Here is a 19,225-nt window from a genome sequence, read left to right as displayed (position 1 = left end):
TCCTGGAGCCATCGTTGTCAATCACGAGACACCACTGTCAGTCATGAGACATGCTGAAAACGGCTAGCCAAACGCAATCTCCGAAATGAAAAATTTCAGGTGGTTTTTTTCCATGGTGTTTTCTGTTTGCCCCAACGAGCTCGGTTAGGGTGGGTGATTATCTTGCAGGGCTTCTGATTCTCCCACGAGAGAACCCAAAGCTCGCACGGGTGAGGTCCCAAATCTCCCCCCCCCTCGTCAGATCGTTCCTTTTTAGGTTCAGAATCAAAGTACTAAATAGGGAACAACTATAAGAACAAGCTACTCGTTCTGCTTGTGGACGCTTGTGTCAAATGCCTGGGTTTTTGTTCTCGCTTTAAGGGAAGCCCTTCTCTGCGATTTGGGGAGGTCTAGAATGGGTTTTAAAGAAGAAAGAGGCCCCGAGGTCAAAACCTCTTAAAGTCAGCAAACTCTCAGTTATCTTTTTCACGTCACCAGCACCGGGTGACATGTCAAGTTAGGCCAGCAGGTTTTTCAAAAAGTTCCTCCGGCTACGGGAAGCAGTGCTAGGAACTCGGGAGACCCGGTTGTTGAAAAAGAAGTCTCTTTTGAAGTTCAGCAGGAGTTAGTTTGGAAGGTCGTCTCTCCGACATTTCTCAAGTCCATTTGTTTTTAAAGAAGCTGCTTTAGCTCAGTTTCACGAGAGTATATAGGTAGTCCTTGACTTCGTTTAGTGACCTATGGCTGGCTGGGGAATTCTAGGAGTTGAATGAAGTCCAGGTGTCTTAAAAGTTGCCAAGGTTGAGAAACACTATATACTAAGGAAAGGTTTTTAGAGGTTGAAAAGACACTGTGTTGAGGAAATACCCAGGAAAGGCAGGTGGGCGTTTTAACTCCACGTAGGATTCAGATCGGTCATGAAATTCCACTTGTTCCCTAATGGTAATTATGCTTAAATTATGCTTAAAGTAAAAAAAACAAAAAGATTGCCCCCTCTGCATCCTCCTTGTAACCAGAAGATTCAGTGCAGCTCTTGAGTATGTATGTGTATCCTGATTTTTTTTATATATATATATATATATATATATAAAAAGAGCTTCTTTTAAGAGTTGTCCTAACTCTTAATAGCGATGGGTTCTTTTTATTCTGTAATGGCATCGCATGCTTCTACCCCATAGTGGGCATCTACGGGGGCGGCAGGAGGATACCCATATGATGAAGGTGTCACATGAGTGTTGGCGCTTCACGTACTTATGCGACTGAAGTTGAGATACAGGTTTACCAGAACTGCATTTGCACAATGAGATGTATGGATTATGGAGGGCTTGGGTGGACACCCCTGAGTCTGGTTGATCTCTTAGAGAAGATTTTGAGTTGAGTGAAGTTCTCTGGGTATAGATGAAGCATTTCCAATTCCGTCAGCATTTGGAGGGTGGCGCAGTGGCTCAGTGGTTAAAGACACTGGGCTTGATGGCTGGAAAGTTGGCAGCCCAAGTTCGAGACCCTAGCGCCACGCGACGGAGTGAGCTCCCGTCCTCACCTCAGCTCCAGTCAACCTAGCAGTTTGAAAGCATGCAAATGTGAGTAGATAAATAAGTATCACTTCGGTGGGAAGGGAACAGCCCTCCATCATGTGCTGGTCACATGACCACAAAAATGTGTTCGGACAGCTCTGGCTCAACGGCCTTGAAACGGAAATGGGCACCGCCCCCCTAGACTCGGTAAAGACTAGCGGAGTAAAAATCCGGAAGGACTCCTTTTTACCGTAGCATTGTAGAAAGAGGTATATATAATGGGCTTAGACCAGGGGTAGGCAACCTTGGCTCTTTTATGACTCGTGGACTTCAACTCCCAGAATTCCTGAGCCAGCATGGCTGGCTCAGGAATTCTGGGAGTTGAAGTCCACGAGTCATAAAAGAGCCAAGGTTGCCTATCCCTGGCTTAGACCATTCTTCAGATGAAGGCCATAGGGTGTGACCCTTCAGACGAAAGCGGCAGGCATCGGTTCCTGTCACTCAACCCTGGATCTCTCTTCTTGTGGATGACCCTCACCTGAAATCCTGTTTTTCTCATTTGCCTGTGGATTTTGGCAGACAAAATCGCTGCTTGTTGTATAGTGCCTTATCTTTTTTGTGAGTCGGGTTGCATGTTACAAGACAGGGGTCTGAGAGGGTGCTGCTGCTATTGTGCGGGACTCTCCTAACATCCCTATTGGGGCATGTCAACATTTAAAAATACACAGAATTGATGGAACAGAGGTGAGGAAGAAGAGAAGCAAAACCACAGGTGTGCCCTTGGGCATGTTTTTAAGAAGATGTTAGGTGTTTCTCTATTTACAAGCCAAATCTAGTGTTTCTTCTCCTTTCTGAGAGAACTTGATCTACCAGTACGTCCACCATGGTGTTAAGGAGGAATCCAATCCTCCGTTCTTAAGAGGCATGCCAGACTAATAAGCATATATAGCTATCCATGAGTATTTCCCCTGATAACGGTTGGTACTGCTGAAGAAATATTGAGCATTTACAGAATCCGGCCAAGGTGTGCTTGGTACATCTTAGCAAACTCTTCTCAGTCATGTAAACAGAATTTAGGCAGCTCGGTCTTAGTTTGAGGTTAATCCTGGAGGAAACTGCCAATGGAAGAAAATGCAACATAGGACAAAAAATAAATGTGAAAAAAGGATCAGATTCAAGATCTGTTGCGGTTTCAGTTCTACCGTTTGAGAATTAGGTATATTGACATTTAAGGACCTCATTCGTATAGGCCGCCTCTGGTGGGACTGTTCTTCTGAAACTCAGCAGATCATGTTTAAGCAGCCGATTATGTCTGTGATTTAGCAAATACTGTATGTGTGTGGAATGGATGGAAATGAAGTTCCTTGGTTTTCAGATCCTTGTTCTGTTGTAATTTTTTTTTTAGAAAAATGTGGAATAAAGTTAACTGATTGAAGGAAGCTTGGTTGACCATCACCAGGCAAATGGCAGCTTTGATTTACTTTATGGGTGTGGAGATGTTGCTCCAGGGAAGTTCATCACTGGAGGTTTTTAAGAAAAGACTGGACAATTAACTATCTGAAATGGTACAGGGTCTTCTGCTTCAGCAGGGGTTGGATTAGAAGACCTCCAAGGTCCCTTCCAGCTCTATTCTGATTGATAGATTGATTGATTGAGTTAAGCGCATAGTTGTGACCTAACTTTCCCACAAGCCATAAATGGCCATTCTGAAGTATTAATATATTGCTTGAAGTCTTTTAAGTACAATTTATTTTGTTCAAACATTGATATACATATTTTTACAAATGGTAAGAGGAATCTCAAAAAATTAGGTTAAGTCCTAGGAGTATGCCGATCATATATATGTATCTCTCAACTAGAACTATTATTGGACTATGGCCATCAAACTGGTTTTAAGACCTGCACGGAGCTAATCTCCATTTGGTGTTCCATCCAAACCAGTTCTGGTGTTTCCACCACAACACAATAGATGGGAGTGTAACAGAAAATAAACCACTTAACTGCCAATGTTTTATATGATAGTTTACACCTGCTATGCTAATAATGTTGTGGGATCTTTTCTTGGAGAGGACCCAAGTGAGATGCAAAGTGATTTAGTTGGGCGGGAAACCTAGCAGTGTTGGCTGCCATTATGAGAACAAAGCTTGTTGAATTCAAAAAGGGACAACTAAAAAATAAGAGTGGATTTCCTAGAGGATCTCTTGTTTGGGGATGACCACCTGAGGCAAAAGGGTTGTTGGGATTTCGGATCCAGGCGTGGGACCCAGTTTGTAATCTTCACTTCCTGTGCTGGTGGAAGGAGAAGGGAGCGAAGTTTCTGGTGAAGCTGTAGAAGAAAAGATGAACATGATAATTACTTCTCGTGCATGTAAGCATACACAGCCATGATTTGCCTTGTCTGTCCTGGGCCTTCAAAAAAGTCCTTCATGATATGTTCGGTAGATCCTATTCCTCAATGGATCCATTCCTTATCTACTGTCTTCCTGCCAGTCTCCTTGATCACCCACCACCCTTTCATCCAATCTGTATCACCCACCCACTCTGGTCCTCTTGTATCTTCCAAGCATTTGTATCCTTTGGGTCAATGGTCAAGGTTCAACCACAATTTCCTAGTTGAAACACTGAGAAACTGGATACCTACAGACTGAAATGGTGTGAATCACTGAGCCGATTGTACTAGGCAGCACGATGTGACCTGGAAGAGGCTCCATATTATGGCTGGAAGGACCTGGCTGGTATTGGGGCATCTCCATGCTTGTTCCTGCACAAGAAGAAAGCCATCTCAGTCCAATCATATTTACTTTAAGACTTGTGGACTTCAACTCCCAGAATTCCTCAGCTAGCATAGCCGGCTGAGGAATTCCAGAAGTTGAAGTTCAGAAGTCTTAATAATTGCCAAGCTTAGACAGCCCTGTTATACGGCTATCTAGGTTCATCATCTCGGCAAAAAAAAACAGGTTTGGAATGAACCCACCAAGCCTTCCACACAATTGGTGGATCTGGGGGCAATTTGGACTCTTTTGCTCCTGTATAATTATTTTGGGATTTAACGAAGTGCCCTAGTGTGTAAAGAAGCCATAATAACATCTTTTTTTTCTGTAATCACTAATTCAACTTGATTCCAGCTCTTTTTTCGATGCCAAGGTTCATCTGAATGCTCTTGGAGGATTTTTAACAGGGTTAAAACTAGCCAAGCCAAACAGAGATAGGTGAACAGGGCTGCTGGTTAAAGGTATTGTGTGTAGACCCAACCCCAAAGCTACTTTTGTTATCCCACTTTTCTTGCAGCTGGGCGAGATGGTCAATGAAGCATCCCTAGTTGTGTTTTCTCCACAACCACCACCTTGTGGGGTTGGTTGGGCTGTGCGAGAGGGACAGCCTAATAGGTTCCTCAGAAAGCTTCTGAAGGAGGAGCAGAACCTGGGTCCCCTGGTTCCTACTCCAGGCCCTTCACATCTCCACCCACGCTGTACCTCCAAGAAGCATTTCTTGCAGCAAGCTGTCAATCCTGGCCATGCCGAAGAGTTTGACGAACTGAACTTGCTCTATCATCTGCCAGGTGATGCTCTGTAGCGGAGGGAGCAGCAGGAGGATGTCGCTGAACCTTCCCCGGGAGTCATATTGCCGGTCGTTGATGTAATCCTCCAGGTTCACCTGGACCTGGAAACGCATATTCTTGACTTTCCCTGGATCGCTCAGCCCTTTGCAGTCTGGGACAAGGAGAAAGGGGAGAAACAAGCAAGATGGAGATGAACGCGAGCAAATGTTGTCAGCCACGATTACGGTGGGAGCGTGACCAAGAAGGAAAATCACCAGGAGAAGCAAAAACAATAGAAAATTAACTTTAGTTCAGGACAGAGGGAAGTTTTAAGACAACAAAGCCAAGATACCCACAGGAAGCTTGCCCTATCAATTGTCCCAAAGGTGCTTTTTCAAGAGGCAACTGGATTTTTGTTTTTCCTTGACGACGTCTCGCTTCTCATCCAAGAAGCTTCTTTGGCTTTTCTTTTCTTTTTTCTTTTTTAGAGTAGTAAGCATCCGTTTATTTGCTGACACCGTTACAAAAACTGATTATGTTAGCAACCCAAAAGAGAGAGAGTAGGGAGGAGGAGTGTTTATACTTCAGGTAGAAGTTACAAGGCTGCGACTCACTCCCAAGCTGTATCTAAGTAAAACAGAACAGGCTGTCGGTATTAAAAACTTGCTATTTTGAGGAACTGAACTGAAGGAGTTTCCAAAACATCTGCAGGGAAAAGCGAAGAAAATCCAGTGGTCTCTTGAAAAAGCCCCTTTGGGACAACCATGACCTGGATGACTGAGAACCTCCATAAACGTTGTCCCGTCAATCCCTATCATCCATTGGTAACCAAAGGGAGTTTGATCAAACTCGGGATGAGGTGAAGGAAGAAAAAAAAAATACCTGGATCAAAAAAGACTATGGCTTTAAGGCAGGCATATTCATTCTCATCGATCTGAATTTCCCGCAAGGGCTTCACCAGCTCGTCCAGGATCCTGATGGCCACTCGGGCAATTTCAAGCTCTGGACATTGCATGGGGATGATGAAGTCATTGCCTATAGAAGAGGAAGAGGAAGGAATGCTGTGAGGCCGATGATCGTCATGGCTCCAGCTAATAAAGGGACATACATACAATACTTACACCGATTTTTCTAAGTGTTAAGAAACAGAAGCACTTCATCAATCATTGTGGCGGTTTAACCCTCCCTCTTTCCCTCTCTATGGTTCACACATAACACAAGGTCATCATGTGGATTGCTCAGAGCATATAGCACTTATCTGTTATGTGAAGTAAGCCACTTGGATTAAGGTTCTCTGAGCCATAGTCAACCCATGGCTAAGGATGGTCCATAAGCACAGCCTAATGCCCTTAGAGATGAGCCGTGGTGGCGCAGGGGTTAGAATCCAGTAATGCAGGCTACTTCTACTGACTGCCGGCTGCCAGCAGTTCGGCAGTTCGAATCTCACCAGGCTCAAGGTTGACTCAGCCTTCCACCCTTCTGAGGTCAGTAAAACGAGGACCTGGATTGTTGGGGGCAAATATGCTGACTCTGTAAACCGCTTAGAGAGGGCTGTAAAGAACTGTGAAGCGGTATATAAATCTAAGGGCTGTTGCTATTAAAGATCTGAGAAGGATCAGTCGATCATTTGCAATGTTCTTGCAGTATATTTCAACTGGGGTGGTCCAAAGAAGACATAGGTGGAAGTGACTGAAATAGTGACCCGAGTCACAGTTTTATGAAAAGATGCATGACGATGTGGAGAAAAATAAGAGTTACGCTCTAAATCAGTGTTTCCCAACCTTAAGAGTTTTAAGATATGTGGACTTCATCCCCTGGATTTCAACTTTAAGAGGAGTGGGCTTCAACTCCCAGCATAGGAGAATTTTGGAAGTCCACACATCTTAAAGTTGCTGAGGTTGAGAAACACGGCTCCAAATCACAGTGCAAGAACTTCCAGATGACCAAGTGAGATTGCTTCTGACCGGGCAGAGAGGGGGCCTTTTCCATACAAGACCTCATCAAGCCTGCTTCAAAGTGGTAATGAAGAATATCCTGGAGCTGCTGAGCAAGGCTTGCTCCGTTGGCCTTCTGCAGCTGGCCAAGCCCACCAACCGCAGACAGCACCCCTGATTCATTATCCAAACCCCCAACGGACCCTTTGCAACAGTCAAGGGGCTGAGCAGCTCCGTGGGAGCTGGATGATGAAAGCTTTTTTTTTTTTTAACCTAAGCAGAGAAAAATTATTCTTACCTAGTAAGAGAAAATTTGTGTATGGAATGGAGCGCTTTGCAACTCCCAGCAAGAGATGTTCCCCTGCGTGGGCTCTTAGCAAGGCAACCTGAAAATTGCAAGAGACAGAAGATGTTATTGCCTACTTGAGGAACCCACATCTTCAAAACCGTTTGTAAAGAAACAAACTGTTCAGAGTTTGAGTTAGGAAAGTCACCAACCGCCCTTGTGCAAGAGGAACCATTTAGGAGTGTAAAACTGGGCAAAAGAAGGCCCCTTGCTCACCTGATCGTCCAGGGGAAGCTCACCGAACACGGGGATGCATTTTGCCCACTCCACCAGGGCTAAAAGCTGCTGCTTCATTGATTCACACACGTCGTTGATCGTGGCGATTTTCTTCATGGCGATCTCTGCGTTGTGCACAGGACGGAGAGCTGAGTACTGCAAGACAAGAGGCCAGGTAACCACACACACCCTCCTCAGGGCACTAAAGCTCTCCCTTTCCCCTCGCCCTTTGGTTCTTCCTTCCCCTCCTTTTCCAGAATAGAGAAAGGGGAGAAATTCATTTACTTTCCAACTGTATGGAACGATCTAATTTTGTACTGATGAACAAATAAATGAAGAGATAACGTTATCCTTCCAAATCCACATTTTGCACTGCAAATAGCCAGGGTTTCGTTGTTGTTTTTAACAAAATAAGACTTAAGAAAAAGTCTGTATAAAGATGAGAGAGAAAAACAGGAGAGAGAGAGAGAGAGAGAGAGAGAGAGAGAGAGTATGCATTATATTGAAGAAATTAGATTGTAAAATGTGCACTACTCAAAACAACAGAAATGCCTCTGTTTGGAGAAATATTCTTCAGCATGCATGCCCATTTCAATGCATTTTTTAAATAAGCCTTAGATTAAATGGAAAAGGGTAATTAAATTTACAAATGAAAACATGTGCAAATGCAATGGGCACTTTTTCAGAAATGAACAACACTGGAAACATCAAAGCAATATATTTTTTCCCTTCCCTACTCCATGTATGTATGTATGTATGTATGTATGTATGTATGTATGTATGTATGTATGTTTATATATATATACAGTGCTTTTTTGTTAAAAAAAAAAAAAAAGGTGCCGGAACTCATGCCTTGCTGGGAAGGATATAAGCCAACTGTTTATTGGTAAAAAATAAAACAATAAAAACAACTATTTACAATACTAAAAACAGCCTTAGCTTTCGCTGGTCCACTGCCAGCGTCATCAGAGTGAGTGTTAGGGGTGGGGAGTTTTCTTATAAATCTTGCTGACTCAGTTTATATCCTTCCCAGATTTCGAGGATTTTATATCATTGTACACATATGCCTGGGATTCGTATTTTTATAGTTATTAGGGATATATGTATGTATGTATGTATGTATGTATTATATCACTCGATCCCGTTCAGTTTAACATCTGGGCATAGTATGCTCACATTCAGTAGGCTCCCTAGCTCCAGCAGGTGGCAATATATCACAAGTATTTCATTAACATTCTGAGTTAAAAATAAGAATGCAAGGCTCCCTCCCTCCCCACTGCAAACAGACCATTCAACTTTTAGAGCTGAGATAGATCAAAGCAAATTCTGCCTGGGTAGAAACCCACCTGCGGAGTTGAGTGCAAAGCTGTCTATTAGAAATAAACGGGGTACTAAAATAAATGCACAGTTAAGGAACTGCAAGAAGATCTGGGGAAAGTGCATTATTATTTATTTATTTATTCCCCTCCTCCTCCTCCTCCTCTTCCTCCTTCTCCTCCTCTTCCTCCTCCTCCTCCTCCTCCTCCTCCTCCTCCTCCTCCTACCTGCTGTGCCATTCCTTCTGCCTGGGTGAGGATGGTGATGGACAGTGCCCCATTGTCTTCATAACTGCTTCGCCGGATGCTGATCCTGTCCCGTTCATTCTGCACAGCTTTTTGGGGGGAAGAAAGAAAGAGATATTGAAGGATTGGCCGCCTGCCCAGGGAACGACCCTTCAGTCGATGGATCAATCAATCAATCAAGTTGTGCCATCGTTCATGAACGTTTGGTGAGGTTTCACTCTTCTGGGTCCAGAAGTGAATCCTGCCGAAGATGCTTCCCTGGGAAGACCTCATACTTAAGTAAGCCCCTTCCTTACACAGGTAGTCCTTGACTTACCACAATTCATTTAGTGACCGTTTGAAGTTGCGACAGCACTGAAAAAAAAGATTTGCGACCGTTTTTCACACTTATGACCGTTGCAGCATCCCCAGGGTCACGTGATCAAAATTCAGACGCTTGGCAAACTGACTCATATTTATGACGGTCACAGCGTCCTGGGGTCGCATGACCCCTTTTTGCGACCTTCTGACAAGCAAAGTCAATGGGGAAGCCAGATTCACTTAACAACCGGGTGACTAATTTAACAACTGCAGTGGTTCCCTTAACAAACGGGGCAAGAAAAGTCGTAAAACGTTGGCAAAACTCACTTAACAAAATTCTCACTTAGCGACCTAAATTCTGAGCTCAGTTGGGGTTATCATTTGAGGACTGCCTGTATTAAGTGGCTTGCCATGATCTTTATCTCATAATTTGCCCACTAGATTAAACACAGGATCCCTGGGCTATTATTCCCAAGAAAATGTGGGTGGCCCAAGAGGTCAAAATAAGGGTTTTTATATTTAATATTTATTTAATATTTATACGTTACTTATATGTAAGGGTGTAAGTCTATACATATGTTGTATATAGTATGTTTTAAATTTGTTATGTATGTGTATGTGTACACTTGAGAGCAAGCAACTGAATTTCATTTTTAATGTGTGCTGTTGTGCCCACAGGAAAATAATGATAATAATAATAAAGTTGGAAGGGACCTTGGAGGTTATCTAGTCCAACCCCTGCTCAGGCAGGAAACCCTATACCATTTCAGACAAATGGCTGTCCAGTCTCTTCTTAAAAACATCCAGGGTTGGAGCATTCACCGCTTCTGGAGGCAGGTTGTTCCACTGGTTAATTGTTCTGCCAGGAAATTTCTCCTTAGTTCTAGGCTGCTTCTCTCCTTGATTAGTTTCCATCTGTTCCTTCTTCTCCTGCCTTCTGGTGCGCTGGAGAATAGCTTGACCCCCTCTTCTTTGGGGCAGCCTCTGAGATATTGGAACACTGCTATCCTGTCCCCCCTCGTCCTTCTCTTCATTAAACTAGACATACCCAATTCCAGCAGTGTTTTAGCCTCCAGTCCCCTGATCATCTTTAACAATAAAGGTTATCTAATCTAATCTAATCTTATCAGCACAAGAACGGAAATGAATCCAGGGTGTCCTGCAGCTTCCAATCTTTAGAGGACACTAATTTCAAATTTACTTTTTACTCTGTGGTGACAACATAACTCCCTTCTTTCTGAAATATATCCTGTCTACTCATCAAAACCATAAATCATAGGTTCATTCCCCCCCTGTTTTATGCATAAGGAGATACAATTTATCATATGCTATGAACCTACATCCAGAAAATTTATGTTTGTCTCCGGAGTTTCATTGTTTTGCTGGCATAGTATTGGCATGTAAAGCTGCTCAGATGCTGGACTTGGTAGATCAATGCATTCAGATGAAGGGAGAAGTTTCAGGCAGGAGAATTGAGGGATATGGGGGTCTCTGCAGAAATTTTCATTAGAGCATCAGAGATTTTCCTGCCCCTCCGATTATAACTCAGAGGAGCAAAATTAATCTGGGTTAATCTGAATCTTGAAACATTTGGAAAAAGACCTTCCTTCCTTGCTGATCTGTGACTCATAAAAGATCTAACGGCGATTTGCTTACGTGGAACTTACTCTGAGTCATTGTCTCATCCAGAGGATAGAGATTACACAGCCAGCAACACAAGACGGACCATATCACACTCTGAAACAGTTGGAAGAAATTACCTTCCTTTTTCATTCCTGCTCGGAAACATTTTTTCAGACGGCAATACCGACACTGATTTCTCTTGTCCTTGTCGATCACACATTGTCTGCTGAACCTGGAACGGAAAAAAGGTTAATTCTGAGGAAAGAGAACAATTTATTTCCCAACCTGGACTGGTAATTTTTTAGGGCTGCTTTAGCAAAGCACGTAGCACATTTTCCTATGTCTTTCCTTGGAAGTTTCCTAAAATATATTAGAAAATTATATTAGGGTGATTCTGCTTTCCTTCATTTATTGCTCTTGTAAATCATTACCTCTTCCAAGAAATAGCTAAGGACAAAGTTTATGCTTGGGAGAAACTGAGATGTTTCCCAAGGCTACTAATGGTTGTATCTAAGGCAGCATTTCTCAAACTTGGCCATGTGAAGTTCTATGGACTTCAGCTCCCAGAATTCCATAGCCAGTAGGCTTGAAGATGTATGGACTTCGTCTTCACACACAACACACAAGTGTGGACTTGAAGATGTGTGAACTTCAACTCCCAGAATTCCCCAGTCAGGCATCCTTGAAGATGTGTGGACTTCATAGACAACACACAAGTGTGGACTTGAAGATGTGTGGACTTTGACTCCCAGAATTCCCCAGCTAACATGCTTGAAGCTGTGTGGACTCCACCTTCACACACAACCCACAAGTGAGAACCTGAATATATGTGGACTTCAACTCCCAGAATTCTGGAAGTTGAGGGCCACTCATCTTCAAGCTTCCAAGGTTGAGAAACACTTGAAAGGAGATGGAAATTTCCCAGAATTCCCTGAAAAAGGACAGCATTTTTATACCTGCACGAATACATGTGATTCTTCCGGACGCTCCGTCTGAAGAACCCTTTGCAGCCATCGCAGCTGGAAGCACCATAATGCTTCCCAGTTGCACGGTCCCCACAGATGGAGCACAACGAGTTGACCCCATTCGCAAGTAAGCCATTGTTGCCGGTCTCCGAGACAAGGGCCTCTACGGAAGAAAAAAAAAGGCTGTCAGGCAGGCATCATATCAAAAATGTCAAGATAGCCGATTGCCATTATTAAGAACCATATGGAACCAATAAAGATAACAACTAGGATTTCAACCCAATACAACACAGGTAGTCCTTGCCTTATGACCACAATGGAGTCCCAAATTTTGCTTGCTAAGTGAGATATTTGTTAAGTGAATTTTGCCCCATTGTATGACCTTTCTTGTCACAGTTGTTAAGTGAATCACTGCAGAAGTTAGCAACACGGTTGTTAAGTGAATCTGGCTTCCCCATTGTCTTTGCTTGTCAGAGCATCGCAAAAGATGATCACGTGACCCTGGGACACAGCAACCGTCCTAAGTACATGCCAGTTGCCAAGCGTCTGAGTTTTTATCACATGACCCCGTGAATGCTGCAATGGTCATAAGTGTGAAAAATTGTCATAAGGCACTTTTTTCAGTGCTGTTTGTAACTTTGAACTGTCCTTAAGCAAACTGTGGCAAGTTGAAGACTAGAAGAGAAGAGAGTATTGAGAAGAGACAAAAAAAAAATGGAAGCAGCAGAAAAATCACTGTTAAGCTTCAGTAGAAAATTGAAAAGCCACTGAAACAGAATTGTCTTTAGCAAGAAATTTCCTGAAAGTTAGAACAATTAATCAGTGGAACAACCTGCCTCCAGAAGCTGTGAATGCTCCACACTGGACGTTTTTAAGAAGAGATTGGACAAACATTTGTCTGAAATGGTATAGGGGTTCCTGCTTGAGCAGGGGGTTGGACTAGAGGATCTCCAAGGTATCTTCCAACTCTGTCATTCTATTCTATTCTATTCTATTCTATTCTATTCTATTCTATTCTATTCTATTCTATTATTCTATTCTTAATTCTATTCTATTCTTACTTCTATTCTGTAATTCTATTCTGTTCTATTCTGTTCTATTCTATTCTGTTCTGTTCTCTATGAAAAGGAACTTAAGTGCAAGCAGAACTATTAGCTGTCTCTTCAAGATATGTGAATTTCACCCTCCAAAAGGGGATTCTATGAATCAGGAAAGGCCTAAGAAAAACCACAGATAAAATTTTGGGGTGGATCGAAATCTTGGTGGTGGCCAATCCCTGAAGTAATCTTGTAGGAAGTTTTTGACTTCAACAAGAGAGAATAATCCTAGAACGCTAAAGCTAATATCTTTCCCAATGCTTCATTTGTCCACAAAAGTACATAGATGTTGTGTAAGACCTGAATGCTAGGTTTTTCCTTTTACAAAGTACCTTCCCCCCCCCCCCACAGGGATGCTAGCTATATACAACATCACAATTGTGGATGGGTATGAACAGGTTGTTTTTTTCAGCCAGCAACTTAGAGAACTGGCATGGTTTTACCTTGCGATGTATCAGGAACAATGTTCAGAGATATCTCAGTTTATTATCTACCTCTATATGAGTCTATGAGTCATTATGATTTAGAGCACAATACCATTGCCGAATTGTGATTGTGGGGCTGAAAAACAAACTATCCAACACATATAGTGACACTGTTGAAAACAGAGCCTATAATGGAGATTTTGCTGATTTCCTGGCTGCAAAAAAAATTAATATATATATATATTTGCAACTTAGATACACATTTGTAATATTCCTGTTCAGATTTCAGATTTTATGTTCAGCGTTCGGTATTTTAGCCCCGTGTTCCCTTTTACTGAAGTATGATGTGAAAGTGCCATACAATAAATAAATATGATTAGGAATAGATTGTGTATATGTTTATCATTGTCATCCCCCCCTCTTTTATTTAACAAAAGGGATTCCTTGGAGCAATGATTCTCAGACTGATCATCTTTAAGAAGTGTTGATCTTCATGCTTTACTTTATAATGCCATGGTAAGACCACACTTGAAATACTGCATCCAGTTTTGGTCGCCACAATATTAAAAAGACGTTGAGACTCTAAAGAGTGCAGAGAAGAGCAACAAAGATGATTAGGGGACTGGAGGCTAAAAAGTATGAAGAACAGTTGCAGGAATTGGGTATGTCTAGTTTAATGAAAAGAAGGACTAAGGATGACATGATAGCAATGTTCCAATATTTGATGGGCTGCTACAAAGAAGAGGGGGGTCAGCCTGTTCTCTAAAGCATCTGAAGGCAGGAGAAGAAGCAATGGATGGAAACTAATCAAGGAGAGAACCAACCTAGAACTAAGGAGAAATTTCCTGACAATGAGAACAGTTCCAGAATCAGTGGAACAAACTGCCTCCAGAAGTTGTGGGTGCTCCATCACTGGAGGTTTTTAAGAAGAAATTGGACAGCCATTTGTCTGGAATGGTTTAGGGCAGGGCTTTTCAACCAGTGGTACGGGTACCACCTGTGGTACATTGGCACCTGGCAGGTGATACGCAACCATCCTAGAAAAGTGGTAGCAAGGGAGGGGAATGAGCTGAACCGGTGGCAGCACCGCACAAGCCTGAGCGAGAGATGGCTGGAGCTGCAGGGCTGTCAGGGCTCAGTGGAAGCGCCAGGATCAGCGCCAGGCTCCAGCTGGAGCTCGGCACTGATGCTGGTGCTTCTGCTGAGCCCAGAAGCAGCGCCGATCAGCTGGAATGTTGCCTTATCTCCAGGGTCTTGTGATTTACATTCAGATGCATGGCAACTAATTCATATTTATGACGGTCACAGTGTCCCAGGGTCATGTGAAGTGACCAAAACCTGCTGCAACCACCCAGCAGACGGGGGGAATAAAAACCAAACACCCCCCACCCCACCCCCACTGCCAATCCTCAGTAGAAATGCTCACAACAATGAAAGCCTCGGACAGGAGGAAGAGCACCGCCGGGTGGGCAGGCAGGTTTCTTGCTCGGCTGTGGCTTGGGGGGCACTTTTTTCAGTGCCATTGTAACTTCAAACAGTCACTAAGCGAACTGTTGTAAGTCGAGGACTACCTGTACTTTCTCACTTTTTTCCATTTCGGGGGGGGGGTCATCAAGTTTTTGACACCTTGCTAGGCGACTGGTGGTACTCGGATATTGCCATATCCTAAAAGTGGCACAATGGGTGAAAAGGTTGAAAAGCCCTGGTCTAGGGTTTCTGTTTGAGAAGGGGTTTGGACTAGAAGACCTTTAAGGTCCCTTCCCACTCTATTATTCTGTCCATTCCTACCGTCAAACCTTACAAAGAATAAAAATGCTGGCAAAGGACATTTTCTTTATACTCAATTGCCCAGGATCCCTTCTCTAATTGCTTGGAAATGCTTCCTTCACTGGACTCCCTTCTATTCTTTTCCCTAAATTTTGCAAGAACTTTTTCCCTAGTGCGTCATGTAAAGTTCTTGGATAGACCGCTTCGATTACATTAACGGGATTGGTCCAGAATTGAACCTTTTGGCTCAGTTTCTCTAAAGCTGTTTTGACCAATTTTTCGAGAGGGTGCTTGCCCAAGGCAAACACGTTAATTTCAAAACAGCTAGTTCCTGAGCAAGCTGGTTTACTTATTAGCTTGTAAGCAAATACAACAGTGCCTGCTTGAAACAGCCTTCACCTTTAGGAAAATCTAGCATGTGGCGTCTACAATGTGAACTTTTACCGTACAGCGAGATTCTAGTCTTTTGGAAACTGAGCGAATTCAGAGGCATTTTGTTGCAGAAAGGGAACGAAATGTGTTCACAGGGGCACATCTGAGTGAGATGGGCAGCTATATAAATTCAATCAATCAATCAATCAATCAATCAATTAAACAAAATGGAATGAACTGAATTGAATTGAAAGGAGCCTTTAGGCTTAGTGCAGAAATTTAAATTCAGGCCCACCTGGTAGGAGATGGATTGCCAGTTCATATTCCATCTATGTTTCCCATTTAATAGGCACAAAGATGATTGATATCTAAAACCAGTCCATGAAAATGGATTTGCATAAAAATCACAACATCAGGATGTCTACGTATAATGCCAAAAAATGATTTACTGTAAAAAAAAAGTGTGTGTAAGCATGGCCCGAATGTAAAAGAACTTGCCTCTGAAGTATGTTATTACAGGAAATCCTCGGCTTACAAGTTTGTTTCATGAGTGCGTGAAGTTAAAACAGCACTGAAACCCGTAACTTATTACCGTTTTCGCACTTACGACTGTTGCAGCATCCCCAAGGTCATGTGATCAAAATTCAGACACCTGGCAACTGACTCATATTTTTGACAGTTGCAGTGTCATGTGATTGATCCCCTTTTGGGGATCTTCTGACAAGCAAAGTCAACGGGGCAGCCATATTCACTTAACAACTGTGTTACTAACTTAACTAACTTAACCGTGTTACTAACTGATTAGGGGACTGGAGGCTAAAGCATATAAGGAAAGGCTGCTGGAATTGGGTATGTCTAGTTTAATGAAGAGAAGGACGAGGGGGGACCTGATAGCAGTGTTCCAATATTTGAGGGGCTGCCACAAAGAAGAGGCTGTCAAGCTATTCTCCAAAGCGCCTGAAGGCAGGACAAGACGCAACGGGTGGAAACTGATCAAGGAGAGAAGCAACCTAGAGCTAAGGAGAAACTTCCTGACAGTAAGAACAATTAACCAGTGGAACGACCTGCCTTCAGAAGTGGTGCTCCAACACTGGAAGTTTTTAAGAAGAGACTGGACAGACATTTGTCTGAAATGGTATAGGCTTTCCTGCCTGAGCAGGGGGTTGGACTAGATGACCTCCAAGGTCCCTTCCAACTTTATTATTATTATTATTAATATTATTATTATTATTATTAACAACTGCAGTGGTTCACTTAGCATCGGCGGCAGAAAAGGTTGTCAAATGGGGCAAAACTCACTTAACAAATGTCTCACTTAGCAACGGAAATTTGGGGCTCAAGGACTTCCTGTACTCTGTAGGCCTGGGTTTTCAACTTAACCCCTGACTTCACAAAGTCCTGTTGGAAAACACCCTTGGTCTCCTAAAACTCCAGAATGTTGCTCGGAAGTCAGAATTGGCAATTCTATGCTAAAGAAATACTTTCCTCTGTTCCCGTAGTCCATATTTTTGTTCTTAAAAAAGAAAAATGAAATAAAAGCTTTCCAATTCACTGTGAAATTATCAGGTGATTTTCTGTGGCCTACAGAACTGAACAACCAATTGTAAAATGTTATAGCTTTACAATCCATTCTCATAAAACCAGTATTTCTTTCTCACTTTTTAAGTCTCTAGATTTTCATCCAACCGGGAACTTCTATAGTTGTTGCTCTTGTTGACTTTTTAGCAAGATTCAGACCCATCGCTGGAGGTCTTCAAGAGAAGTTTGACAACCAGGATGATATAAGGTCTCCTGCCTTGGGCGGGGGGGGGTTGGACTAGAAGACCTCCAAGGTCCCTTCCAGCCCTACAATTCTCTGATTCAGAACAGCAGGCACATACTCCCTTAGTAAAAGAAGTACAACTTTGCACCAAATTAATAAACAGTACAGTTCAGAAGAACTGAACAGCAAGATATATGTGGACGAAGAAAAATATATCCCAAAGGAAAAACCACGTTAATGCCATCTTTCTTACAGTCTCCAAAACATGCAAACATCAATCACAACATTTTGTAAAACAGCCCAGAGACTTAACACCAGCCTTAAAGAGTCACCTATTTATTCTAGCATAATCTTTGTAGATTACTGAGCACAAAAACAATATCATCCGGTGATAATCTGGCACCTATGGAGGTGAATGTTTGAACAGCGGACACAAATCCAAGCTATACCAATTCTCTGTGAAGTTTGATGTTGTAAAGAAAAACACATCAACGTTTGCTAAGCAACAATGGATTCTAGATGGCCTTTTTCTTTTCCCCAGCAAGAGGAAAAAGACAGTGGTGGGTAGGCAGAGAAAGTAATTTCATGGAGACAAGACTGCTAAATTATCTATTTTCCCCCAAAGGAACACTTGTTTATTTCATGCTCTGTTTCTACATGCGCTCATTGTCTAAATGAGGTGGCTCAACTCTTTTGTGTGCTATCTCGTTTACCAAAGGCTCTTGACAAACACAGTGGCCCGTTGTAGGAAAGACATTTCCTTATTTCTGAAATCTACCCACCAATCTTAGGAAGACAGTCATCCAGACATAATCCTAATCCATGGGGCTAAGTATTTGGCCTTACTAGGTCCAACGAAGCCAGAACTATCCTGCCGAGAACGATTAATGAAACCTTCTCTACATTCTGCTCCAGGAAAGTTCTCCAGAAGTTTGATCTGCCATCGAATCCCAGGTCTTGGTATCACCCCACAGCCCGGTACTTCTGTTCCTCAGAGAGTTCACCCGGACAGGCTGCCACTATCCACCCTTCGACCCCACCGTATCCTTTGTCCACCAAAAGGGCAACTAAGATAACAGAGGCTGGTTGGAGAGAAGAAAGAAGGATCTCCTCACCTGCTGAATTTGTGGGCAGCACCCTCAGGTTTTCAAACTCTAGCATGGTGTACGAGGAGTCGAGAGACTCAGCATAATCTGGCATTTCCATGTCCATTAGGCTTTGACAAATCCTCATAATTCCTGTCAACACAGGCGGGCAAGGCCCCCGCAAACCCAGCTGTCAATCACAGCTAGGGTTTCTAACACAGAAGGTTTGACTACTACTCTGAGCTCCCCGGATGACAAATCATTACCTAGCTCCCCACCCCCACCCCCCACCCCGTTTACTCTCTCCCAGCATTATCAGGAGGTTGCAAGGTATAAATGACCTAGTATTTATTGCTCTCTCCCTCTCTCTGTTTCTCTTCTCCCATGATCATGATTATATGATGCAGATAAGGTTTGGCTCAAATCAACCTGGATTGCATCCTTGGTTCAATAGCGTGCAGTTTATGGCAATCCTTGAGTAAACATTTTGAAAAGTGTAGACAGTAAAAGGTGGACCAAAGAGATTCATTTTAAAAAAAAAACACCCACAGACACAAACCATCCACGTTACGTGGAACTTAAAGATTCTTTTCAAGGTCTTAGCAGCAGTGACCTGAAGACCATTCTCCATGTTGCCATGTTGAAACCAAGGGCTCTCTTACCTGCAGCCTGATCTATCTGACCTCTCAAATTTTTAAAGGAATATTATACTGTAAATAAATGTCAGTCACAAAGTGTTC

At 42.9% G+C, this 19,225-nt stretch overlaps 1 protein-coding gene across 2 annotated transcripts; it reads right to left on the bottom strand.

Moving 5' to 3' along the window:
• Positions 1-3,682: 3,682 nt before the first annotated feature.
• On the bottom strand, positions 3,683-18,633 carry LOC107282776 (hepatocyte nuclear factor 4-beta-like). Of its 2 annotated transcripts, none has more exons than XM_015810604.1 (10): positions 18,478-18,633; positions 11,969-12,138; positions 11,150-11,244; positions 9,072-9,178; positions 7,528-7,683; positions 7,264-7,351; positions 5,914-6,066; positions 4,967-5,203; positions 4,135-4,254; positions 3,683-3,819 (listed from the first exon to the last, which is right to left on the bottom strand). In XM_015810604.1, the coding sequence occupies exons 1-10, from the start codon at positions 18,631-18,633 to the stop codon at positions 3,683-3,685; spliced, it is 1,419 nt and encodes a 472-aa protein (XP_015666090.1). The 2 variants fall into 2 exon arrangements, with proteins under 2 accessions (XP_015666090.1, XP_029138907.1); XM_029283074.1 differs by having other exon boundaries at positions 11,969-12,140; positions 18,516-18,633.
• Positions 18,634-19,225: the final 592 nt, after the last annotated feature.

Source organism: Protobothrops mucrosquamatus, unplaced genomic scaffold, assembly GCF_001527695.2.
Source record: "Protobothrops mucrosquamatus isolate PMUCROS unplaced genomic scaffold, P.Mucros_1.0 scaffold_38, whole genome shotgun sequence".
Classification (NCBI taxonomy): domain Eukaryota; kingdom Metazoa; phylum Chordata; class Lepidosauria; order Squamata; family Viperidae; genus Protobothrops; species Protobothrops mucrosquamatus.
Note: the sequence above shows the minus strand (reverse complement) of the source record. Positions and strands in the feature narration are given on the sequence as shown.

Bases quoted from the DNA above. Each gene is read 5' to 3' on its own strand.
- LOC107282776 (XM_015810604.1), bottom strand. From the start codon at position 18,633: ATGAGGATTTGTCAAAGCCTAATGGACATGGAAATGCCAGATTATGCT. The intron at 12,139-18,477 runs GTTATCTTAGTT...TCTTCCGTAGAG, and splicing joins CTTCTCTCCAACCAGCCTCT to GCCCTTGTCTCGGAGACCGG. The intron at 3,820-4,134 runs GTAGGTATCCAG...TTTCTTCTACAG, and splicing joins GATTCACACCATTTCAGTCT to CTTCACCAGAAACTTCGCTC.